Source organism: Leopardus geoffroyi, chromosome C2, assembly GCF_018350155.1.
Source record: "Leopardus geoffroyi isolate Oge1 chromosome C2, O.geoffroyi_Oge1_pat1.0, whole genome shotgun sequence".
NCBI classification, from domain to species: Eukaryota; Metazoa; Chordata; class Mammalia; order Carnivora; family Felidae; genus Leopardus; species Leopardus geoffroyi.
The window spans coordinates 55,422,947-55,450,503 of NC_059333.1; the positions used below are offsets into that span (position 1 = coordinate 55,422,947).

A 27,557-nucleotide genomic window follows, 5' to 3' on the forward strand; every position below is an offset into this window, starting at 1 on the left:
ACGTCCTCCCAGGATGATGGCTGGAGCTCGGCGGAGGGGGAGTTGAATGAATCACCCCTCTGCAGAACCCTCAGGGCTCTTATCTTTGCCTCTGAGTCTCTTTGGCTTCTCTGGTCCCTTCCTCACACGCTTCCTTCAGTCTCTGTGGCCTTTCCCAAGGTTTATGTGGACGCAGGACCTAGAACCTCATCTTGCCTTCAGGCCATATTTTCCTCGAGTTCTAGAATTTACCTGGCTTATCTTGATTGCTCAGAATCCTCTGCTTTCCTAGTGCTTCTCCCTGCCATTCTGTGCAGACTCCTCAGGGCCCCTTCCTCTCCCAGCCCCTGAGGCCAGACCAAATAATCAGATTAAACAGAGGCTTCTGATACATTCTGCACTGGCACAGAAATGTTCTGCAAGGGCACTTGTGATATTTTGTAAGATATGCTCATCTCTCCTTTCCGGATGTACCTATTATAGCTATTATGGATCATTAACTAAAACTCCTGACTAGCTCGCCCCACCCTCTAGCCCGCCTCTTCTTTTTTCAGCCCCTCCACAGCCCCAGCCTAGAGTTCAGCTCTTTCTTCTCCCAGCCCTGGCTGTTTGGATCTCCAGCTTCCTTTGCACTAAGATTATTATAATTGGTGAACTGCTCTAAGACATTCAGATGTACCTGATGAGAGGCAGACTCTCTGAGGATTCATTTTTCCCTAAGCCAGGTCTATTAATAGATGCAGGGTTGACATTACCTAAAATGAGCTTTTATCTTTTAACTGCACAAAGAAACGTTCATTTTTGTTCCTCATGGAAGGAAGTAGGGCAAATATCAAGGCCTGATGTTTTGCCCTTCATCAAAAAAAATTCTTTTAGACACTGAGTCAGGGCCTCTTAAGTAGACCGAAATTCATCCTCACAGTCAGTCCTAGAGAGGCAAGTGTCCATGAGTGAGAGCGAGCAAGGATAACTCAAAGCACACAGAGGGCCAAATTTGGCTTGATGTCCTCATTAAAAAAAAATGACCCCCATGGGAGTTTTGTCTGAATTGGGGCTATGGGAAAGAAGCCAGTTCAACTGACTATATTAACATTTTTTAAAAATTGTTTTAACAAACATGTTGAAAGCAAGTTGCCCATGGAAACTCAGACTCCAGTGATTTTCCTTGCTGACATACGGCACTGACTTAATGGAACAGATCAGATAAATGATATAATCACAGTGAATTCCATGTGTTTATAATTGTGCCTTTGATCTATACAGTGTGAAGTGCTTTGCCAACATCAGCTCACTGATCTTCCTCACCACCTTCTGCGACATGTATGGGGCTGCTTTTATCCCCTCACTTCACTGAGACGCTAAGAAGTGGAATGTCTAAAGTCATCAGCTTGTTATGATGAGGCTAAGAAAAGATCCTGCAACCCATGAGTCCTGTCTAATTCAGTTTCCTGACCATTAAGACTCAGCCTCTTCAACAGGGATTCAATAAGCAGCTTAGCTCCTGGCTCCCGCCCCTCTCCAAACAAATGGCTACAGGTGCAGGCAGGGGGTGTGTGAAAATTTCACTCTGATCTGGCATTAATTTCAATGTACGGCATCACATTTAGTTCCTTTCTTCCACTCTTCAGCATTATCAGTCAACTTCTTGGATGCCCAAGAGACTTGTTATGGGGAGACCGGGTAGTGCCCACAGCCCTTGTACATATAATTATGCTTTTTTGGTGTGTTCTCTTGAGTCTCTATGAGAACAGAAGCTGCTCAACCATAAGAAAATCCTAAAAACAGACAGTAATTGCATAGAGGTGTTCCTTTAGATTAATAGTGGTGAGCTTACTAGAAAGATCTGGCATAGGGTTAGACTGGCTAAGTTTCTTTGGTAATGTTCCAGCAGAGGCCATAAAGGCAGCCAAACACAGCACGTTCTGTTCAGTCAAGAATTCTGGAATATGCAAATGTGGCTCATCAAAATAATCTCAGATACCTAAAATTTTCTATTTCTTCATCTTTCTCTGAAAGCTTTCTTTCAAGTTCTGCTTTAGCTTCCAAGAGTTCAAGCTGGAAGCGAAGAATCTTGCTTTCGTTACGTTCCAGAGCTCCCTGAAACACATAAATTAAAAGTACTAAGTTAAGTCTACTTTATGGATACAGAATTTTTTTTCCTCAAAATGTGTGTCACTATTGCAGCTCTCTTTGGAGTTGCTGGGAGGCCTCTAAGTTCAAATCAGTTCCCTGAAGACTGGAACAGGATGAGAGACAAGTGACTGCTTTTGTTTGTCACATCACTTGCAGCTTTGACATTCTTAGGGCTCTTGGCTGTGGTTCAAGAACTAGAATTCTAAAGCATTTTTTTTTTTAAATAGAAAGATTCAATCTTGTCTGTGACTATATTTAAATTTTTTAATTCATTACTCTGGACTTTTCTTAATATAGTTGATCCTCAGGATGAATCAATAAAAGGATCAAAGCTAGAACAAGGAAAGTGATAACTCCTACCTGCAATCTTTTATTCAATTCTGGACATCACGGAGGAACAGAGAAAAAGGTGAAAGCAGCCAGAGAACAGGAAACAGGATAGTGTCCAAATAGTGTCAAAGGAAGAACAATAAAGGAATTTAGGATGTGCCTGACACAAAACACTCAGTGTGAGCCGTCACCGCCATGATTATTAATACTACTTCAAATGGATTGCTTTGACAGCTGGGGAAATCTCCTGCCCCTTTGAGTATTTAAATATAGGCAAGGCAATTACCGCCAGGGATGTTATAAAGGTGATTCAAGTTTAAAAGTGGAGCTTTGATCAAATCGTTAAAGTCTATTCCAAAGATACAATTTACATTGCAGTAGAAACAAACAAAATATTTGGAGGATACTGAGGAAGATGTTTATTAGAGACACAGGTGTGACAACAATCTATTGGTCAGTTAACAATTGGCAGGTAGTCCTGAGGGCCAGAGTAATTTTTATGGCCTCTTCTGAGGTATGCTTACCACATGCAACCAAAAGGAGAAAATAAAACTGAGTAGCAATTTCAAGATAACAAGAAGAAAGATGTTAGGAATTTTAATATGCCTTAAGCCCTTGCTGCTGTTCCCTCAACACTACCTTCAATATCAGAGACAATAAATCAAAAACCAATGCTTGGATAGCAATTTTCCTGCAAGGAAATGCTGCCCTTCCTTCAGGGGAAACTGTCACCTCTCAACCTCTAGAATCCACAGAGAAAGTGAATCTTTGGAGAAGGTGACCTGGGATAATTTGAGTTTTGTGGCTTCAGAAATAATCTGATAAAGATTCTCATAAAGGCTCACCCAGGAAAACAAATAACCCAATTTTACAAATACATGTCCAAGTTGATGAAGTATTTATGGATGCTGCCGAAGATGCAAACTTGAGAAAATGCAAATAGAATATAATGCCATCTAGTGGCAGTAAGTGGTATGAGCGCCACGGCCTTCTCACCTAGGAGGTGCTAGTCAATTCAATACACAGGAAAGCCTACATGTTATATGAGACTAAAACTGTCCCTGCCCAATCATACCTCTCACAGACCTGTCATAGTGCTTGAAAGTTTGGCTATAAAAATTACTTCTTTAGGTTAAGGTGGTGGCTTTAGGAAATCCCTGCCTAGGATGGCCAGTAGACCAAAGGGAGCAAGTAAATGAAACATTTCACCAACTTTTTCACCAACCAGCCTTGTTAGGTGACATGACACCACACTAGCAAATAAAAGGATTCTGTATGAAATGTAGAAGACCTGAGGGAAACAGTTATTCACAAAATGGCAACAGCTGCGTCAAAAGCCATCCACTTGACAACTCTGTATGTGGGGTATATATATGGACATGTCTTCTGCCTTCCTTACAGAAATGTAGTGATAAGATAAATTTAACAGAGATTGCTTGGCATGGAGCAGTCCTTTGGGGTCTAATTTCCCCTTATCATACCTTCCAAAAGGCTCTGTTTAAAACTGACTGCTTTGCCTTTTAAAGTCATTTTCTCAGTTGGAGGGTGAGTGGTGGGGGCTGTGTTTTAAGTACTGGGTGCTTAGTCTAAGGGAGGGCCAAGAAGATGAAATTCAGCTATGAGCAAAAAGGCTTTGCAGGGCGTGTTAACTGTTTAGTGACCACGACAGATGACTCTTTTTATAGGTCACTCTCTTTGGCATAAAGTCTTCTCAGTGGTCCTTTCACTCACTAGCACACCCCGAGGGATAAAGGCAGAGGCTGCTCTTGAACTTATAATCCAGAACACTCAAAACACTCCTGTCACACAATCTGTACAAAGACGAGCTTTCCGGGCAAATGTTTGAGAACATCACTTTGAATCCCATTTTTAAAACTAAAGTTTTTTAGGGGGGGGGGGAAAGGGTTTTAGCTGACTCTTTTTAAAGAGAGGAGGAGGTGTGAGGATATTTATTCATTGTTGAATGAATAAATAGATTCAACAGATATTTGTTGAACCTCTAGTACACACCAAGCCAATGTTCCAGGCCAGTGCTTCTCAAATATTAGTGGAAATATGAACACTACAGGATCTTGTTAAAATGCAGATTCTGATTCAACAGATGTGGGGAGAAGGCTGGGAGTCTGAATTTCTAACAAGCTCCAGGGCAATACAGCTCCAAGCAGCTGATCCTTGGGCCACATTTTGAACAGTAAAGGTCCAGGCACTGAGGATAAATTGATGAATGAGAGAGACATGGTTGCTCTTTTCGTTGCAATTGGTAGATTTGCATCCGCTACTGCTTATCCTGCCCTCTGAGCCTCTATGCCTTCATTTGTGAAATGGGGACACTAGTTTGCTAGGGTGATTGCATAAAATAAGGCCTATCTAGCACTGGGCATAGTCCCTAGCAGGTAGTAGTTAACACTCGAAGAAGAAGTGTCATTTTGTTGTTGCTGCTGCTATTATTACTAGAAAGCAGGTCTCCTGTTTTGTCACATTGACACAAACCGCCGTTGCTCCCTGGACGTAATACCTCTGCTTCTTCCAGTGCCACCTGGACTTCAGTCTTCTCTTGTTCAATCCGTTTCTTGACCTTCTCCATTTCACTTAAGTTTTTCTTTCCTTCCCTCACCTGATTTGTCAGATTAGAAATCTCTTCTGGAGAGGAAAGAAAGGCAAAGTTAGTGAATGGAACCTGTCTCAGACCCATAATATCAGGTACAGCAGACCGTTTCCCTGGGACCGTAGTCATGCCATCCTTGGAAGCTTGACGGCAAGGCCACTACCGGCACAGATGGGACCCTTGTTTGAATTAGAAAAAGTCACTCTTTATTCAGTACATTCTTTTGCCACCTGCCAGAAAGTTGCCCACTACAACTAGAGAGGATGGTGCTTCTCAGAGTATTGCACCATGAACAACCTGTACAACTTCACATGGTGGTCCTTTTGTCAAAGCCATGTCAGATTCTGCCTAGTGGTGCTCTAAGACACAGACCTGAATCTTTACACACCCAGTGTAAGTGCTCAGCGCCTGACATCAGTGGCTGCCATTTTGTCCGCCGCCATTCAATACCAGGATGGGAACTTAAAGCATAAGCTGGGTCATTGCCTGCCAGAAGCCAACATAGGAGCCCGGATAGACCCAAGAATCCAAAGGAGGTCAAGCACTTGAAGGTTTGTGTCTAGTCTCTCATGAACACAAGTCTTTTGACAAAATAAGGAGGCATCCAGGAGTGACAAAACCTCTCCCACTCAATATTGTTATTGTCATTTCTGCGTCTTCATAAAGGAAGCCTTTAGTAACTAAGAGGTGTGGAGTAGGGCCAAGTAGCTCTGGGAATTACCCACAGTCCAGAGATGGTGAGAGGAGCTCAAGAGCATGCCTGCTGCTCTGGTTTTGAGATCCCTGGTTGTGATGTGATGTGATGTGATGTGACAAGAGTTTTGAAAAGTCACAAAACCAAGGGGCACCTGGACCTCAGCTTAGGTCATGATCTCACAGTTCGTGGGTTTGAGCCCCATTGCAGGCTCTGTGCTGACAGCTCAGAGCCTGCAGCCTGCTTCAGATTCTGTGTCTCCCTCTCTCTCTCTGCCCCTTCCCTGCTCTTGCTCTCTCTCTCTCTCTCTCTCTCTCAAAAAATAAATAAACATTACAAAAAAATTTTTTTAAGTTACAAAACCAAACCCTTTAGATGGCAATTCTTACATAATAAATCCTTCTCTTATAAGCCCTCTCCAGAAGAGAGGTTCCCAAAAGAAAACTCAAGGGCAGTGGCTCTCCACTCTGATCATACCTCAGAATCACTTGGAGAGCTTTTGAAAAAGACTTCTGCCCAAGCCCCACCCCAGACCAAGTGTGGTCCCCAGACCAGCAGCACTTGCCTCACTGGCAATTTGTTAGAAATGCAAATTCTCAGACCCCACCCAAGACCCAGTGAATCAGAAACTCTGTGGGGAGGGCCCAGCCAACCATTCTAACAAGCCCTCCAGGTGATTTGGATGCTGCTAAAGATTCCTAACCACTGTTCCAGCACCTCCCACATGTCCAGTCAGTGACCTCATCATGGACTATGTGGGCCAACAGGGAGGCAGGATTCATTTATGTCTCCAATAGTAATGAACTTGCTCCCAGGGCATCTCAGGGTTTTAATGCACATCACTGATGGTGCTGGTGTAAGTTGGCCACCTCTTTGAAGGGCTGCTTGGCAGTATCTCAAAATTGAGAAGTTCATTCCTTTAACCCAGCGGTTCTGTTTCTAGGAATCCACCCCTACTGAATTATTATTACATGTCCACAAATATATGTGCAGCATGTACAGTATAGTATTACTTATAATTGTGAAACATCATATCTAAGCTGAATAAGGTCTCGTTAAAAAAACGTTAACCATCCTTATTATAAAACACTACCTAGCTATCAACAATCACGCAGTAGGTCTCCTTGTACAGACATGCAAAGAGAGTAACAAGGCATGTGGAAGGTGGCACAGCTGGTCCTTAAGTGTGTATATGCTGGAGTCAAGCTGGCTGGGCTCCAATCTCAGATCTGCTTTTGATCAACTGTGAATTTGGACAATTTTTTAATCTTACATGATTTAACATAATCTGCATTTTACAGACAAAGAAATTAACACATAGGACTGTTTTGAGAATTCAATAACGAATGGTTACATACACCACAGAGCCCGGCACATAGCGTAGCCTATGGAAATATTTGTTAAATTAGAAAATATACTGACGAATGTAAAAAAGAAAAGAATAGAAAAGAAAAGAAAAGAAAAGAAAAGAAACAGGGTCAAATACTGTATAATTTGAGTAATACGCACATGAATATATGCATGGAAAATCTTGGTAAGACTATGGGTGATAAAGAAATTCTTAAAAGTGGCTTTCTTGACAGAGGGAACCTAGGGCTAAGGTCAGAAAGTAGTCCTTTTTCAGGGCACCTGAGTGGCTCAGTCAGTGAAGTCTCTGACTTAGGCTCAGGTCATGATCCCGCAGTTTGTGGGTTCGAGCCCCACATCGGGCCCTGTGCTGACAGCTCAGAGCCTGGAGCCTGCTTTGGATTCTGTGTCTTCCTCACTCTCTGCCCCTCCCCCAATCACACTCTGTCCCTGTCTCCCAAAAATAAATAAACATTTTTAAAAAATAAAAGAAAGTAGTCTTATTTTTAGAATTTAATAAAACTAACAACTGTAATTTTAAAAAGGTTTCCAAAAAGAGTATTAAAAGTAGAAAAGCAAAGGGGTGCCTGGGTAGCTCAGTTGGTTTAGCAACCGACTTTGGCTCAGGTCATGATCTTACAGTTTGTGAGTTTGAGCCCCGCGTCGGACTCTGTGCTGACAGCTCAGAGCCTGGAGCCTGTTTCAGATTCTGTGTTTCCCTCTCTTTCTGCCCCTCTCCCACTCATGCTGTGTCTCTCTCTGTCTCAGAAATAAATAAACATAAAAAATTTAAAAAAAAAAATAGAAAAGTGAAAACCTGAGCGGGACCACAACAATGCCGAGGCTTCTGCCCATGAAGGACAGCCCTGCCCTGGCAGCCAGGGCACCCCCACACGACGTTGTCCTGCTCTGGCTCCAAGCCCAGCTCAGAGTACCTTGGAGATTCTTGTTCACCCTCTGAAGCGTCTCCTGGCTCACAGTGCTCTCCTCGCAGGCGTGCCTGAGCTTAAGGAGCTCCATGCTAAGGGCACGGGCCTCCTCCTGAGAGGCCTCCAGCACGGCCTGTGACTCCTCCTGCTTCTGCCTCCAGTCATCAAAGCACTTGTCAAAGTGCTGCTGCTTCCGGTCCAGTACCGCTGCTGAGGAACGGGCCTTCCCAAGGTCCCACAGGGTGTCCCCGAGCTCGAGCTGCAGTCTGTGCCTGGCCCTCTCCAGGGAGGCATTTCTGGCATTTGCTACCCCCACGGCTTCAGCCGCCTCCTGCAATCTAATTGCCAACTTCTTCCTGCAAAGGGGAGACCCAAACAAATGGCAGGTGAGCTTCAGCCCTCAGAGAGCTCACCCGGTTTGTCCTGGATTAAAACAGTGCTTCGGTACAAAATAGGGTGGCCCTTGAGGTTGGCTTAATGGTACCAAGCAAAAGCAGCTCACGCCAGAAAATGACTTCCTTGTGCCTATAGAGCCCAGATGTCGGCTGGCCACCATCCTCTGGCTCCTGTGTACATGTGTGCTTTATTTTCCCCTACCCTTTGTCACCCTGGTCTTGGAACTCAGGATCTCTGAATCCTGGAAGTATTTGCTTACCCTAAACCTCCTATAAGTAATACAGACTTTATTGATGACTTAAGAAATGGGAGAAAGAAGAAGATCGTACTGAACACCCCACCAACAGTAAGCAGTTGTTGAAAGTTTGTAGGCACATTGGGACACCTGGGTGACTCAGTCGGTTAAGCATCCGACTCTTGATTTCAGCTCAGGTCATGAGCTCACAGTTTGTGAGTTCGAGCCCGGAGTCGGACTCTGCACTGCTGATACGGAGTTTGCTTGGGATTTTTTTTCTCTCTCTCTCTCTCTCTGCCCCTCCCCTGCTCTCTCTCTTTTTCAGATAAATAAATAAACATTAAAAAACAAAGTTCTTAGGCGCATCTAATCTTTAAAGATCTCCTTGCTACATTGCTCCCAAGGAACATTCTTTGGTTCTCTCCTGCTCATTCTCTCTCCCTCTTATCACATGGCTCTTAAACAGGCCAAAGTTCTGTCTTTTGTCTGAATTTTTTCTCCACCCCAGATTATCTGCTCAAATTTATATACTCAAATCCATGCCATTGTTATGCTCACTTAACAGGTCCCACTGCTCTCAGGAGGGACTCTAGCCCCCACTGTTGTCCCTCCAGCATCCCCTGAGACGGAGTGGCTTATTAAAGTGCTTCCTCCACCACCCCCACAATGCAGTGCTCTGAGACTTTCTAATGGATGAAATGTGTTTTCTTGCTCACATCTCCCGCAGGGACACTGGCAGCCCTATTCTTACCCATTCATTACACTTCTTAGATGAAAGGTACTGTGCATACCAAAGCTCTTTCTGATCTACTATTATTAAACAGAAAAAGACCCTCCGGAATGAACATGTGCCACACAACTAGCCCATCAGAGCAATGTGATCATACAGCCCCTTTTGGGTGGAAGCCTTCAAAAACCAATCTGTGTTCAGCATCCTTGCTTCATTTTTCCTAAATATTAAGAGGAGATTCTGATGGATCGCATGGTGACCATAGTTAACAATTCTGTCTTATATACTTGAAAGCTGCTGTGAGAGTAGAGCTTTAATGGTCTCACCATAACGACAACAAATGGTAATTACATAGGGCAGGGGATGTGTTAACTAACCACATTGTGATAAAGACTTTGCAATATGTACATATATGAAATCATCACATTGTATTCCTTAAACATATTCAATAGTATACAAGAGTTTGGGGCCCAGGTGAAACTAGAGTTGGTACCAGCATGTCAATATCAGTATGGATACATGAATGTCAATTACATCTCAATAAAGCTGGAGAAAAAAGGAGATTCCGATGCTTTAACCCATCTAAAACAAGGATCTTGTAATAACTACTTTAGAAATACCCAACTGGTACCAGAAAATAGGGATTTTACTTTGGGTGACCAACTATACTAAGGGGTTTCACCACGATGTGGGGCTATCAGTGCTAAAATCAGGCAAGCCCACAAACCCATGGGGCAAAATAGACAAGTTGGTCACCCTCATTTCACTGATAACATTGTCCACATTTCATACCAACTACCCTTTGTTCTTCAACTTGCAACCATAAGTTCTTACTTAGTACTTAGCACTAGAATCTGCAAGCAGAGGTAGAAGATTAAGAAACCAAATCCCTGTCCTTAGGGAATGTGGGATTTGGAAGTAGTCAACTGGGTCTCAGATGAGCTTGATTCAGCTAGACACAGTCATGCTGTGAAGACAAGACTGGAAATCAAAGCAGGTGGACCCTGAACTTGCCAATTAAAAAAAAGGGGGGGGGGGAATCCTAGAGGGTTTTTTTTGTACCTCTGCCTCCCCGGGGTGATTTAGAAAGAAAACATAATATAGACAATGTTTTATTTATTTGATATTCAACTAAGTTTAAAGCAGAAGAGGGATTCGGATATTACCACATTGTCCGTTATTTCTCTTTAGTTGTCATGTGCTGCAGGACAATTTGTTAGCTCAACAAAATCACATGGTTATATGTGGTCTATATACTTTCCCTCTTTTCTGCCCCTCCCAAGAAAACCTTCAAACACTGTGACTGCTAGGCACTTGCACCAGAAATTTTCCATCACTGAAGAAAAAAAAATCTTACTTTAGAAGCAAATGCCATATTTCAGGTATGAGGAGCCATTTCAGTTCAAAGCTCCACTTTTCTGTGGTGCAGAGTTTTTCAAACATGTACGGCAGATATTTTTAGTACCTGTCATCCCAAAGCCCTTTTTAAGTTACTGTGGCTTCAGAGACAGATTACTTGATACCCCTTTAGGGACAGGACACGGCGACTGTTAAGCAAGTGCCCAGCCACGTCTCTCAAATATTCAGGTAAAGAACTGAAAAACAATATTTTTGGTTGAAACTAAAGAGAACTGTAATGATCTGCTCCGAATTTTTGCTAAGCTACCAAGCCAGAGACACATTCTTTTGAGTAAACCTTTAATGACTATAAAGCTGGGGTTGGTTTGACACTTTCTCTCAAATTTACACGGTCCTTTGACCTCTGAGCAAAATGTTTCAGTTCTACACCCCGGTACCAAGTCTTGATTCATCTAGGCCCCAAGCTCCCGTAGTTTCTGAGAAGGACTTCTAACACCTTTATGTAGTGTTGGCTATAAAACCGACATTCTAACCTTAGAGGTGGTCTGAGGGTGATTTCCTTTCAAAGAAACGTTTGTCCCTTAAGGCATGACGACAGATCCTGATATGTTTCCAGCCATCCCTGTCCATCTTCACAGACCACTTTGTAGTCTACAGGTTGTAGACCAGAGACATAATGACTTGAATGTATGGAGACGTGTACACACACGGACTCGATTATTTTGATGTTCCAAATGAAGTCTAGGATTTCAAGTGCTTAGCCCATTTTCAAACCATAGCTCAAAGTCACATCTTCTGTGAAGACTTGCCTTGGGCCCTAGAAAGAGCCTCCTTTCTTTCACCAGGATCTCTTTATAGTCTTTCCTACTTTGTATTATAATTTTTAGTTTGTAGCCTCACTGGAGCACGTGTTCCTTGCCAGCAGTGGCTGTTTCAGCTCTGGTCTCGGGCTTATTCACACACTTGGTAAGGAGTTGTTAAGTGTATACATGAGGTCTTTAAGACACAGTCACTACCCCCATCCCCCGCTGTGTAACTGCCTCCAGGTTCAGGTGCACCTGGCTCTACTCACTTGGCTTCCTCCAAGTCTTCAGTTCTCTGAGTGGTGTCATCTGCATACTTCATCCTCCACTGCACCATTTCGGCATTGCCTTTGGATAGAGCCCGGAGCAGCTCAGCCTTGGCCTCTTGTTCTTCCTCGTATTGCTCTTGGAGAAGGTCACGGTCATGCTTGGCTGACTGCAGGGCCTGGGCCAGGGCACTCTGTGACTTAAAGGACACAACACACGTTAAAAAAAAAAAAAAGAAAGAAAAGAAAAGGCATCACTACCATTAACAACGAAACGCTTGGAGGTGACATCATTTTTTTTTTTTTAGATAAGGTTAATAACAACCTGTCACAAATGCAAGCTGAACCTGAACCTAGTAAGATAATACCAGGGAAAGAATTGGGGACAAGAAAGGATAGAGTATCTAATTGCTGCCGGTATAACAGGGAAGAGAGTTCTATTTAGGGAAATGCCTGCCTGACTATGTGGGCTTCAGCAATAGGCAGCCCTGGAGTTCAGGAAATAGTGGGGAGGCAAAGGTAGTAAGAATATTCCCTACTATTTAGGTAATATGATTTATATTTAGCCCTATATAAGGTTCAGATGTTATTTGGACTAAAAAGGATCACTGAGATTTGGTCCAGCTTTATATTCACTAATGAAAAAACAAAATCTTTTCTTTCACATGTAAATCTCTGAAAACTATCTCATCATTTTAAAACAGCACTATCTGGGGCGCCTGGGTGGCGCAGTCGGTTAAGCGTCCGACTTCAGCCAGGTCACCATCTCGCAGTCCGTGGGTTCGAGCCCCGCGTCGGGCTCTGGGCTGATGGCTCAGAGCCTGGAGCCTGTTTCCGATTCTGTGTCTCCCTCTCTCTCTGCCCCTCCCCCGTTCATGCTCTGTCTCTCTCTGTCCCAAAAATAAATAAACGTTAAAACAGCACTACCCAATGGAATTTTTTTTAAAAAAATCTTAAATAGAAAGAGAGAGAGTGAGTGGAAGAGAGGGGCAGACAGAGAGAGGGAGAGAATCTCATGCAGGCTCCATGGAGCTCCACGTGGGGTTCAATCCCACAACCCTGGGATCATGACCTGAGCCAACATCAAGGGTCAGACATTCAACGGACGGAGTCACCCAGGTGCCCCTCCAATAGAACTTTCTGTAGTGATGAAAACACTTTATATGTGTACCATCCAATATGGTAACCATAGCCACATGTGGCTATTAAGCACTCAAAATGTGCTTGGTACAATGTGTGGTCAAAACTGAATTTTAATTTTAATTAATGTAAATTTTAATTTAGATAGCCACCAGTAGTGCCGTAGTGGCTACCATACTTTTTGGACAGCAGAACTCAGTTTAGTGAAAATTTCTGCCAATTATATAGTGGTCTAGTTAACCTAGAGGCATCATTCCCAAGAGATAATCTAGTCGAGTGGAAAGAACCTAGTCTAACGGAGTCTCTGCCAGTCCTCATGGGTCCTTTCTGCACATTAGAAAAAAAAGCATCTTCTCAGGTGGAAGCAGCTCTGAGAGCAAAGGCTTAGTTAAAGGCAGCCTCAGCCAGAGGGAAGGGAAGGAAGAGCAACAATACACATCTACCCTGAGAAGGACAGAGGTTTTGAAATCCAATAAAATTGGCTTTAAATTGCCTACCTCTTATATATTTATTGAGCACCTGTTCAAGATATTAGTGTTTACGGAAATGAGTGAAATGCAGACAAAGTCTTTCCCCTATGGAACCATAAAGGAGTGAGTGGATACACAAAACAAACATATAAACAAATTAATTTTTTAAAAAAATGCTGACAGCAGAAAGAAACTAAAACAGAGTGACACAATGTAGAATGTTTGGCTTCTTCTCATCATTGCCCAAAGCCCTTGAGCATGGACCTGTACACAGTGGAAACAGCAGCTAAGAAAGTCCTATGGCAGGAATAACGGTGGTTTGTTTAAGAGGCAGAGAAGCGGCCTGGGCGGCCGGAGGGGAGGAAATGAGAGAAGCAGATGTACGACGCGAGGTCACAGGAGGAAGCTGGAACCAATGCAAAGGGGCCTCACAGGCCAGCTGGAAGCCACTGGGAAGTCAGCCAGAGATCTTCCAAAATATAAATTAAATCATCTCACTACCTGCGTCAATTCCTTTACTGTCTACTACTAGCTGTATGACCTTGGGCATGTTATTTTTCTTCTCAAAACCTTGGTTTCTTCATATAAAAAGATATAAGTCTACCGGTTTCATAGGACTTACACGAAGATTGAAATAACACGAGTGAAGTATCTAGCAGAATGTCTGATGTACAAACCATGGTGGTCATTTAAAAATGTACATATATTAGGGCGTCTGGGTGGCTCAGTAGGTTAAGCAACCAACTCTTGATTTGGGGTCAGGTTATGATCTCATGGTTCGTGAGTTCGAACCCTGCGTTGGGCTCTGCACTGATGACATGGAGCCTGCTTGGGATTCTCTCTCTCCCTCTCTGCCCCTCCCCCACTCACTCACCTGAGCGTGTGTGCTCCCCCCCCCTCTCTCTCTCAAAATAAACAAACATATAAAAAATAAAAATGTATACATAATATAGAAAACAAGGAGAGTGGAGGGAATAAAATAAAATATTTAAGAATAGAAGTCTATAGTCTCAATGACCTTCACCTCAGAGTAGATGCCTTTGTAGTGAGATTACTAATAAGCGAGGCACTTTGGGGTGTTAGCAACAAGGTGCCTTGAATATGAATGAAGAATTAACTTGAAATAACCAGAGCTCAAAGAATTTCTCTCTCATAGGCTTTCACCTTAAAGAGCCACTTTCACTGGGGTCACCTGCTAGCAACAGTATATATCCTCTTAGGAAGAAATGACCACTATGTATCATTTATTGACAACTTAAAAGTAATATTGAACTAAGTCAGCCTCATTTATTTCATTCTGGTCCTTTATTTAATTTAACCTCTTGGTGCAATTCAGAATCAAAAATCCATAAAGAGCCTTGCTGACTTACTGTTCAAATAATAGTGCAAAATGGAAATACACAGTTTGCTTGCTCTAAATCTGACAAACTAGACAAGTAATTTGAATCACTGAGGAAGATCCTTCAGTGATCAAGGCCCTTCCCAGCACATACAAGGTCCACCATGTTCTTTTTCCCACAACTTCTGAGGCACTTTCCTCTCTTCTTTTGTATGGGAAGATATTGAAACTGCCCCATTAAGTACTAGCATTTTTTTACACATACAGTCAAGCTACTGGTGAGAAATAATAGATGCATTACTTTGGACTCCTCTTCCAGTTGCCCTTTTAGTTCTTCTATCTGTCGAGTGAGGCTGCTCTTCTCCCTGGAAAGTTGGTTTATCAGAGCCTCCTTTTCTTCCAGCCTCCTTAGGAGCTCTCCTATAGAAAGATTTCACAAAGCAAGTTAATCATGGCCTTCCTCCTCATCCACTATCTCTTCACTTAACTTGTTCACTTGAAGGGAAACCACAATGACTCCTACAACATATTTATAATACTTAAAAAGGTCTGAGAGTTCGGTTATCAGCAGCACCATAGCAATGTTCCATTCCAGGACTCACAAAAGAGCCCTGACAAAGAACTGATTTTTAGCAGTGAGTCTGAGTCAATAACAGGTAATATTAGCTACCATATATTGAGAATCTTCTATGCAGTAGGTACTACTATCTAGTTAAATTCTCGTAACTCCTTGATTATTTCGGTACTTTATTACCCACATTACAGAAGGGAAACCAGGGAGACTTACTTGAATATGATGGAGACACAAACATGCACAGACAGTAGTTGGTGAAGGTAGATTCAAATTAAGCTTTTAACCCTGAAGAACACATTCTTTTAGGCTATGCTCCCTTCTTCATTTCATGTGGCACTACCAATTTCTGGCTATATAATTTCTAGATAATTACAACTTCTTTGCCTCACTTTTAAAATGAGGACAATAAAAAATTGTTAATGGAAATTAAATGAGTATGAATGTGTTTTGTAGACTAATTGCTAAATAAATATTAGAAATAGTCATTAAATAGTAGAGGCTATGACCACGGTGGGGGGGGGGGGATTCCATTATACTGTAGTCTACCCTCTCTGATAGATAGACTGATGATAAGACAGAAATGCCTTGGTGATTAGCAATAGTACCAGATGCTGAGCCAATCATGGGCAGAGGCAGTTGCTCCCATAGTGTCATTAGTATAACACTAAAAGCTCCAAATATTTATGACCCCCATATCTCTTGCTATAAACAAGTTCTAAACCTCTCAGCATCCTAAGGAAGCATCTATTTGGGCTAAAGTAGCAGTTCTCAACCTTTCTGGTCTCAGGAACACTCTATATGCTTAGAATTTATTAGGTACCCCAAAGAGATTTTGTTTACATGGATTTTATTTTTAATAGTTGGTGTATTTGAAATTAAAAGAAAAAACTTAAATATGTATTAATTCATTTTCAAATAATAATGAAAATCTTAGTGATGTGTTAATATGTTAACATAAACAACAATTTTTTAAAGAAAAAAATTTTTTTCTGTGGTTTTCCAAAACCACAGAAAAGTTAGTGATAAAAATGACATTATTTTACATTTTTAAAAATATCTGCCTTAATAAAAACTAGATTTTCATATTCGCCTCTGAAGTCAATCTATTGTAATACACGGGTTTTATTGAAGTATATGAAGAAAATCCAGCCTGGAAAAGGGAGATGGAGAAGGGAGATGTATTTTACAGTCTTCAGTCTTTTCATTTTTAAAAAAATTTTTCATTGTCTTTTCAGATAATTGTGACTATTATTTGATACAACACCAAAACTCAACAAATAGAAATTTCTCAAGGATTAGTTGCAATGTGTTACTCTGTTACATTAAACTTTATGAGTCCATTTTAAATTTTTTTTTTTAACATTTATTTATTTTTGAGACAGAGAGAGACAGAGCATAAATGGGGGAGGGGCAGAGAGAGAGGGAGACACAGAATCGGAAACAGGCTCCAGGCTCCGAGCCATCAGCCCAGAGCCCGACGCGGGGCTCGAACTCACGGACCGCGAGATCGTGACCTTATGAGTCCATTTTAAACTTTGAATGGATCTTTCACCCACACATGATTGTATAACATCATGCAGGGGTGATTTGAAAAATATGTGTTCACTGAATTATGCAGATCTTCAAAATGTTGACACATTCCCTTATACAATATTTAAAAAAGCATGTTTGTTAACATCACTAGTGATCTCATCAGAAAAGTCTTTGAGAATTGAAAGCATCAAGCTCATGATGGCATATACAGGCTTTCAGAATCTGATTTTTGCCTAAAACTCCAATTTTATTATTGGCAACAAATAATATCAGTTGTTTTCTTTGAAGCGACAGGCTCGCTTTGTTCATTTTTGAGAAAATATCTGCCAAATATTTAAGTCAGAACATAGTTTGTCCTTTCAAATAAATAAGATACTCCCTGAAAACACCTGCTAGCTCAACACAGAACTTAATCACACATCATACTTCAGAGGGGTAAGGCGGTGATGGGTGAACAAGGTGAAGGGAATTCAGAGCACACATTGTGACGAGCACTGAGAAATGTATAGAATTGTTCAATCACTGTATTATACAGCTGAAACTAACATAACACTATGTTAACTGTACTGGAATTAAAATTTTTAAAACTTCTTTAAAAAAAACAAAATGGAAGTGCTTTAAGCATACTTCTTTTGTTATCAGAGAGAATATTAAAAAGATATATACTTGGGGTCAGGATGTAATAAGATTGATTTTTATTGCTTTATTAAGGACATTCTTACCTAAAACTGACTCTCTTCCCCAAAATAACTGTATGTATCACTGAATATAATGATTAATAGTACAGTGCGGTACCATTGTCTTGATGAGTGTCTTGATGAGGCTCAAGTAGTTTTAATTGTCACTGCTTTTGCAGCATCAATATAAATGTCAAAAGAACTAAAAAAAAGCAATCATTTTAACCTCATAAGCCCCCTTCAAGGGTCTTGATGATTGCTGGTGTTCTGTGGACCAAACTGAAAATCTGTGGGTGACAACATCATATTGAAAAGGAGCCTGAACAAATGCCAATCCACTAGGAGGTTGAGACTAATATATCACGTATCTTATAGAACATGTACCCACTTCACATGGCTTAATTGATCACATTTACCACTGACTGGCTTTAAAAGCGGAGTTTGATATGTTGACAGGGCAGGGCATGAGACTAGTGGGTAATGGCAAAAAAGCAACAAAAAATCTAGAGCATAGACCCAGTGAAGGGAAAGGAGGTTTGGATAGGTATGTACTTAAAATTTAATTCACACAAAGCCAAAAGGTGAAAATAAGAATTAAAGGAAGGAAAAAAAAGGTCCTTCATCCTGAGCCAAATTATCGCTTCACACCCACTTTCACTCCACTCACTTACCTAGTAATTTCCTCATCAAAAAAGTGAGTAGAAAATTAATGCCAATAACCTAGGGGGAGGTAGGCAGTGCCTATCACAACAATTTTATATAGCACATCATTTAGGGCCAGACATATAAGTATTCTCCAGTCTTGTCACTGGACTGTAGAGTCCACAGACTATGTCCTAAATAGCAGAGAGCAACTTGGGGATTTTATAACAAGGCTAAGTGTCATATACCCTGCTCCCACTATAAGAATCCTAGTCAGTGTCCCTGCTAGAACCAAAAACACTATCTTCTGGGCTTCTAGGTTTATAGTTTTGCCAGCCCATTATAATTTAGCTTTAATTCTAGATTTACTATCTAGAAACAGGTGTCCACTAGCAGAAGGATGTGATACAGTCCAAATGGTCTTTATTCTTTTTGTTAAGTATGTGCCTCTGGGCAAGAATATTGTTTGTTTTCATTGACCTAGGAATTTGAACTCTGGAAATATATTCCTAAAAATAATTCTAATTACAGAGAAACAGCTAGTCACATGCTGTTCACAGCAGAGAAACAAGTCAAGTTCCGAGTCAAGGTTAAGTAAACTATAGTCCCTCTACTTGACGGGTTAGAAGTAGCCATTATAAATGACTAAGTATGAAAGATACAAAAAAAAACCTTGTGAAAATTGAAAAAAAGAAAAAACAAACAAAAAAAATTGCCACAATGTAAAAGATTGGGGGGAAGAAACCATGAAACACAAAAAACTATCAATAGTAGCTGAAAGTACAGAGTAAACCTTGGTACATTTTTCTACTTTTTATTTATCAAGTGTTTGTGCAGCACCAATAAGTGGCAGGCATTATTCTAGATGACTGACATATATCAGTGAATAAAACAAAGCTTACATGAAGCTTACATTCTCACAGATGGAGACAGACAAATAAGCACATTTATCATGTCAAGTATGTCGTTTGTTTGAAGGTATTAAATACTCTAAAAAAAGAAGCAGAGAGTGGTTGAGAGCACTCAAATGTTGCCTTCTCAACAAGGCCTATCCTGACGTCCCCAGATATCTGTTTGATTAACCTTCATCTTCAAGTCTCTGGAGAATTAGCAGAGTATTCTGGGCAGAGGAAGAGGCTAGAGCAAGACCCTAGGACGCGAGTGTGCCTGGTGTGTTAAAAACTCAGCCAAGGCAGAATGAGAGAAAGGGAAAGTAGTAGAAGAGGTCAGAGAGATAATGAGGGGTCCAATTATGTGGCCTTTGTAGGCTATTGCATAGACTATAGCTTTTACTAAGTATAAAAAAAAAAAAAGTATGGGTTTATTATTGAAAATTAGAAAAAATGTCTGTTTCAATGAGGTTGACACTATAAAAATTCATGCCTTACAGGCTGTGTGGACAGCCCCTGTCATCTTTTGATCTTGAGAGTTGCTTCCTCCAACTGCGTAGTGCTTTTCTCCTTCCCGAAGGAGAGCTGGGTGGAGCCTCCCAAAGCAGCACGGGGGAGGAGGGGGACCTTTACCAGACAAGAGCATGTCCGTGGACAAGGTTAACCCAGAGACTGCATTCCTCCCCTAGAATCTTTAAATACTCACTCAGTTTCAGTAACTGATTCATCATCTCAGGAGTCCCTCCACCAGGCTGCTGGGACCGAGGCTGGCTCAGAAATGAAGCAGCACATTTACTTACCATTCTCATTCCGTAGCTTTGTCTTCTGTGCTTTTAGGTCATTTGCCAACTGACTCACTTCATCTAGTTTCACATTTGCTTCATTCAAGCGCTCTTCATACAGACTACAGAGCTTCTCAGAGTTAGCCTAGGGTTGAGAATGAAGAGTTGAACATGGCTCATGGAGTTCCTGCTGAATTAGCTGCATAAGAAAGGGAAAGGGTGGTTCCTGGGACCCTTGTGCTCTCTTCTGCTCTGACGACCACAGCTAACATTTGGAAAACTGTATCTTCTAATTTCATCACACACAGTAAACTTAAGGTCTGGTACTTTAAGGAGCCCAAACTTCTTAGGCTGTAGGTGTCATGGAGAAACCAAATTCCCTGGGTATTGGGACACTCTCTAGAATTCTTTGCTTTTTTGGAGAAGGAAACATACCAAACACTGATGAAGTACACAGCCGCTTTCTGACATTATGTTATATATTTAACTATCTTTCTCTCCCACTAGAATAGGCTTCATGAGAATAGAGATTCTGTTGGATCACAGATAGCACCCCCCCCCCCAGTGCCTAGAATAGTATGTAGTACATACAAGAAGTTCAATAAACAACTGGGAACATGCAAAGGAGAGGGAGGGAACAGGGGAAGCAGGAAAGAAATCCAAAGCGCTGACTAAGCAGTAGAGGAGAAAGTAGGTAGATCTGAGCGGCAATGGCTTAATGGAAGTTTGAACTGTCAAAGCAACCGCACCCTCTGGATCGCTAAGGCTGAAGGCTCAAGGTAACCCTGTTGGGTTAACACTCAATTCTAAACTCCAGCTTCTCAGAATGGGTATTTTGTGCTTGGAGAAAGGGATATGCCATTTGGCCATTGTACCTCCACCTATTTAAATAACCAACCTAACCATCAGATTTTTGCCACACTCTGAAAGGGAATGATAGGACTTTGAGACTCAAGATTCTAAAATAGGACCAAGAACTGTCAGATGTATAATGGTCGTGTCCCTTTACCTAGCTTTAATTTGCATCCTTGCTATTAATATGGTCAGAAAGGACATTGGTGGTTCTAGAGATCCATAGTTCCATAGGTAGCTGTTTTTGTGTTTTGCTCTTTACATGTATTAAATCTCGTTCAATACAACAGTCCCGTGAGATCTTTGTTTTTACAATGAGTTCTATGGAAAAGGAAGAATTAAGACAACAAAGAAGGGATCACACCAATGGCATTCCAAGAAAATGGTGACACATGTGAAATCTGGTGGTAAGCCTAATATTCTGAATATTAACATAATTTGTATGATGTAGCAATGGCCAAAGATGAGGAACATTTTTAAGATGTCAGGTTTAGTCCTCTGGGAAACTCCTGAATCTACAAAAACCTTGGAGACCTCCAGCTAGAGCCAACTCTGTGTTGAAGATTGTTCTCTTCAAGCTTACACTAGTGACTATTCTAAACCCCCAGTGAAAAACTACTAGATTACATCTTCTTATATTCCCAAGGTAGTGTGTGGTGCTGGACACAAAACAGGTACTTAACATATGTCTAAGACAATCAAATTACTGCCTTAGTGAGAGATTGGCCAACATGCCCACTAAAGTTTACTTAGAGGTCACATTCAAGCTTTCCTTATAATCCCCAACCCCCAAATTTATTTTTTAGCTTGGTGAAGATATTATCCACTGATTAGGAAACCAGTGAAGAGCCAAATCAGGTGCATGTCCATTTGGAGGCTTATAAGGAATGTCATGTAGTTCAAGCTCAAAGATGTTCCATAGCACACCCAGGCTTGCTGGTGAGTATGCAGCCAAACTTGGCAGAGATTCAATGACCAGCTTCTCATACAATGCCATCAGCATCATGTAGGATAGAGCACTGATGTTAAATGTCAGGCACATTCAGTTATCCATACTCTCCACTTACTACTTTAAAAAGGTTGTAGTATTGATAAATCTAACAGTCTTTAGATGGTCGGAAATGTCTACTTATATTTCATATGTTGAATAGGTTTGCTCTCACTCCTAAAAGCAATTTTACAAAGTTGGCACACTGATTTTTTTCAACAAAATATCCCTTAAAGGCTCAGATTGACTCTTTTCTATAAACGAGAAGACAGAATCAGAAAGGCTAAACATCTTGTCCAAATTCACAGAGCTAGTGAGTATTAGAATTAAGATTTGAACTGATAACTGCCTGTACAGAGGCAAAAAAAAAAAAAAAAAAAAAGCCAAAACTAGACTCCTAAGTATCTGTTATATGAAGTAGTAATAACAAAGGGAATGTTACATTGACATCCAGTTGGCTCATATTGTCATGAGTCCTGAGTGCCAGAGGAAACAGGATAAAAATATGGTAACTATGTAAACCATCTTTATTTTATGTTGTCTCCAATAATAAATGACCCATTAACTGGGCCAGGAAGAAGACATCCAGGTGTGAGAAATAGCACTTCTGTTTATGGCCCTGAATATTCTATGCTATGCATCTGTTTGCTGAGGGTGAAAGAACACAGAGCTCTATAAGACAACTTAGTCAATGGTGTGTGGAAATGGCTAGCAAAGGAGCCAGAGAATCCCTAGTTTTTAAGAGACTCCTGTGTAGTAAAGCCCAGCTGGGCTGTGCATATCTGCAGAGCATGCAGCCACCTGGGCAGACAGAAAAGGCATGCGCTCTGAGGCATAGCTTCAAATGGTAGGTATTGATGGGCCATGTTAACCATTGGCATAGCGTTTTCTACTTACAATGTATTTTTATAAGCAGGATCTGCGAAAGACAATGAAATTATTTATCTAAAGGTAGTCTTTACAGGGTATATCATTCAAATGGTTGTACCTTCAAAAGAATGCATAAATATAGGCATTAATTTTGATACTAGGAAAGAAAAGGTTAATGGAATAATGCTGAAAAATGCTATCTCCCAGAAATGCAGGAACCAATGGGAATTCAAAATAATCAAGATAATTGTGAGATTGACTATAACTTCTAAATTTCCCTGGGCTTCTCTGTCAGCATAATATGCTTTTTGAAAATGTTTCAGTTTCCACTGTACCACTGAGTATTGGCATTCCTGGCATTATAATTCAGAAAAAGATGAAATAAACAATTCAAGAAAAATTTCAGTATAATATATATGCCTATGAGAATGAACATAATCAATTTATCCCACCAGGAAATATTTAAGGTAGCAGCACAATGTGGCCACACACCAACATAAACAGAATTTGGAGTCAAGGCCCATCTCTGCCATAATTGTATGACCTTGGATAGTCACTGAATCTATGTGCCACAGAATTCCCAAAAGGCATATATAAAAGTTAATGCTAGTACTTGAGTATACAGGTTATGCATATCATGTAGTAAACATAAGTAAAATAAGACCTAGTTTCTGCCCTAGAGATGCTTTCTATTTAAGCAAAGTTGAAAGACTATATAATGCAGCAATACAAGAGGGATCCCAAAAGTGCTATAGTAATTCTGAAATAGATAAAGTTTTAATATGGGAAGTTGAACTTGAGCATTCCAGGGAGAGGGCTTAGTTTGGAAAAGGCACATTGGTGGGAAAAGATATTTGGTGAAAGGCAAGCATGTTAGCTTGGCTGAAATGGAAGGTCCATGAAGCAGTAATGGAATCTAAAATTGGCAGGGCAGATTGGGTCAGATCACAGGCCATAGGGTACCTTGAAAAGCAGCAATTTGGAGTTCACTGTTAAGCAGGGACATGACTCTATAAAGCCATGTCTAGAAATATTCATATGGATACTATATGGGATAGATTGAGAAAAGAAAAACTAGAAGCGAAAAAACAATAATAATTTAGGAAACCACATTAATAGTCAGTTAAAAGGTAATGAAAGTCCTACCTGTGTGTGGGTATGGAATGGAAAACTGTAAGACAGTGAAGAATTGACCTGCTGCAAGAATTGATTGGAAAGCAAAGAACAAGGGAGGAAACACATAATCAATTACAGGCTTTAAGCCTGGGTGATGGGAAGAAATAGGGTGTCAGTGACAGAAATGTCCAGAAGAAACACTAGATTCAGAAGAAGGTGATAAGTTTGGTTTTAGACATGCTAATCTGAGTAAAGGAAGACATTACTGATCTTTGAAAAAACAACTTAAGAGAATACTTTTAAGTAATGTAGGGGAAAGAAAAGACACTGAGGAGTTATAGGAGTGAGGAGGTAGTGAGTGCTAGTGGGTGGTGGGTACTAGTCTCCAAAGATGACTCCCCAGTGAGCCATACCCTCTGGTATTCATACCTTTGTGTAGACCCCTACCTGTGACTTATAACTGAATCACTCCACTGCATTGTAAGTCTGCCTCACAAGAATTGTTGTAGCTTCTGCCTTGGTCTCTTGTAATACTTGCCTTTGTTCCCTAAATTACCTTGTAAGAAGTCCAAGTCCTCTGTGGCTGCCATGCTGTGAGGAAACCCAAACTAGGCACATGGTGAGAGAGATTTCCATCTAGCCTCCAGCTGTTCTGGTTGTCCCGGCTCAGGAGCCAGACATGGGAATGAATAAACCTTCAGATGACTCCAGTCTCAACTGCCATCTGAGCTAAGCCAGTCAACCCCAGAACCAAGGGAGATGATAATAAATTGCTATTTCAAGCTACAAGGTTTAGGGATGATTTGTTATACAGCAATAGATAAATAGAACAATACTCTTTGGTCAAGGAGACAGATTAAGGCAGATATAGATAGACCTTGCTTTCCTTCTCCTAGTGTCTAAGGAAAAGTCTTTTTTATTTTGGTTTGTTTTGCAATGGGTGAGTAATGGTTATGTGGAAAAATATTTTATTCTTTGGGACAAGAAGGAAAGAAATGGATGAGTGTAAGAAAAATATAAGGTGAAGAGAGAAGTTATACTGAATGGTCTTGATTTTATCAGTTAGGTCTTACCATTTATTGAAAAGGATTTAGAAAGTCAGGGTTAGAATCTGAGGGAGGATTTTGTTTAAAATAAAACAGAAGGTGAATTAGAAGAATAAAGAACTTCTGAGCAGCAATGAAATTCTAGAGGAAATTGGAAAGTATGAAATTCATACCTAATTAGTATGGATTTATGGTGAACCTATCAACAGTTTTATGACTATGACTTCCTACTAAGATATGCAGAAACAGAAGAATTCCTGAGGATAAACAAGAGGCAGAGAAAATTATAAAGAGTAAGGACTTCTAGAGTCTCATTTGGGCTGAGGAAAGCAAATGAAGCCTACAGGGCATGGAGAAAGCATGCTTTCATTGCTGAGAGAAAGATGAGTCCATATAAAAGGCAGAATACAGATGAGATAGAGGAGAGAGGACTTAAATCCTTACTAGAATTATATTCTAAATTAATTGGCAGGAAGAGTGGAGAGAAAGAGAAGGAAAAGCAGGATGTTTGTGTTTCTACCTAATGTGGTTTTTTAAAGGGAATTAAGGCTAAATATTTTAGGAGTCACTCAGTATCTCTGAAGAAATGCTGCATTTTTCTGGCCATGGTCCATGAAAATTGAGCTTTATTGTTGGTTTGTCTCTTTCCCAGATAACTTCCCAAATTCTGCTCACAAGGAGAATGTGACACTGGCTATAGTCATACCTTGGAGATGTTGTGGGGTCAGTTCCAGACAAGTGAAATAAAGGTAGTATCACAATAAAGTGAGTCAGTGAAGTTTTTGGTTTCCCAGTGCACACAAAAGTTATATTTACCCTATACTGTAGTCTATTAACTGCACATTAGCATTATGTCTTTAAAAAAGCAATGTGTATGCCATAATTTAAAATACTTTATTGTTAAAAAATGCTAACCATCATCCGAGCTTTCAATGAGTCATAATCTTTTTGTTGGTGGAGGGTCTTGGCCTCAACGTTGATGGCTGCTGACTGACCAGGCTGCTAGTTGCTGAAGGCTAGGGTGGCTGTGGCAATTTCTGAGAATAAGGCAACAATGAGTTTTGACACATCATTTGACTCTTCCTTTCATAAATGATTTCTGTGTAGCATGTGATGCTGCTTGATAGCATTTTTACCCACAGAACCTCCTTCAGAATTGGAGTCAATCCTCTCAAACCCTGCTGCTGCTTGATCAACTAAGTTTACATCATATTCTAAATACTTTGTTGTCATTTCAATAACCTTCACAACATCTTCACCAGGAGTAGGTTCCATCTCAAGAAACCACTTTCTTTGCTCATCCATAGGAAGAAACTCCTCATCTGTTAAAGTTGTATCATGAGATTGCAGCAATTCAGGCGCATCTTCAGGCTCCACTTCTAATTCCAGTTCTCTTGCTTTTTCTACCACATCTTCAGTTACTTCCTCCAGTGGAAACTTGAACCTTTCAAAGTTATCCGGAAGGATTGGAACCAACTTCTTCGAAACTCCTGCTAATGTTTGGCCTCTTCCTGTGAATCATGAATGTTTTTAATCTAGAATGGTGAATGCTTTCCAGAAGGTTTTCAATATACTTTGCCCAGATCGATCAGAAGAATCACTATCTGTGGCAGCTATAGACCTACAAAATGTATTTCTTAAATCATGAGATTTGAAAGTCAAAATGACTCTTTGATCCATGGGCTGTAGGATGGATGTTGTGTTAGCAGGCATGAAGACAACATGAATCTTCTTGTATATCTTCATCAGAGTTTTTCAGTGACCAGGTGCATTGTCAACGAGTAGTACTACTTTAAAAGGAATCTTCTTTTCTGAGCAGATCTCAACAGTGGACTTTAAATATGTGTCGTCATCCAGACTTTGTTGTTCCATTTCTAAAGCACAGGCAAAGTACATTTAGCATGATTCTTAAGGGCCCTAGCGTTTTCACAATGGTAAGTGGGCACCGGCTTCAATTTTAGCTTCTAACAGGAGTTAGCCTGTCCTTTGAAGCCAGGCATTGCCTTCTCCTCCCTAGTTATGAAAGTCCTAGATGGAATCTTCTTCCAACAGAAGATTGTCTGCATTGAAAATCTGTATTTAGTGTAGCCACCTTCATGAAGTATCTTAGCTAGATCTGCTAGTAAATTTGCTGCAGTTTCTACACCAGCACTTGCTGTTTCACCTTACACTTTTATTTTATAGGGACTGCTTCTTTCCTTAAACATCATGAACCAATCTCTGCTAGTTTCAGACATGTCCTGCAGCTTCCTCACCTCTCTCAGCCTTCACAGAATTAAAGAGAGTTAGGCTTTTGCTCTGGATTAGGCTTTGGCTTAAGGGAATGCTGTAGCTGGCTTGATCTCCTATCCAGACCACTCAAACTTTCTCCATTATCAGCAATAAGGCTGTTTCACTTGCTTATAATTCATGTGCTCACTGAAGTAGCACTTTTAATTTCCTTCAAGAATTTTTCCTGTGCATTCACAACTTGGCTAGCCATTTAGCACAAGAGGCCTAGCTAGCTCTCAGCCAGTCTTGGCTTCCAACATGCCTTCCTCACTAAGCTTAATCATTTCTAGCTTTTGATTTAAAGTGAGAGATGTACAACTCTTCCCGTCACTTGAACACTTAGAAGACATTGTAGGGTTATTAATTGGCCTAATTTCAATATTGTCGTGTTTCAGGGAATAGAGAGGCCTAAGGAGAGGGGGAGAGAGATAGGAGAATAGCCAGCTGGTGGAACAGTCAGAACACACACACTTATCAAGTAAGTCTGCTGTCTTATATGGACATGGTTCTTGGCACTCCCAAATAATTATAATAGTCACATCACAGATGACTGATCACAGA

The 27,557-nt window shown here is 40.8% G+C and overlaps 1 protein-coding gene across 1 annotated transcript in view; it reads right to left on the minus strand.

The window, feature by feature from the left end:
* MYH15 (myosin heavy chain 15) overlaps nt 1-27,557 on the minus strand; it is a 147,953-nt gene that overhangs the window by 37,834 nt on the left and 82,562 nt on the right. Inside the window, exons 28-33 of the mRNA XM_045501924.1 lie at nt 19,872-19,998; nt 15,057-15,175; nt 11,810-12,006; nt 8,024-8,373; nt 4,958-5,082; nt 1,961-2,076 (exon numbers count right to left, since the gene is read on the minus strand). Coding sequence (XP_045357880.1) covers nt 1,961-2,076; nt 4,958-5,082; nt 8,024-8,373; nt 11,810-12,006; nt 15,057-15,175; nt 19,872-19,998 — 1,034 coding nt within the window. The remainder of the gene's footprint in view (nt 1-1,960; nt 2,077-4,957; nt 5,083-8,023; nt 8,374-11,809; nt 12,007-15,056; nt 15,176-19,871; nt 19,999-27,557) is intronic.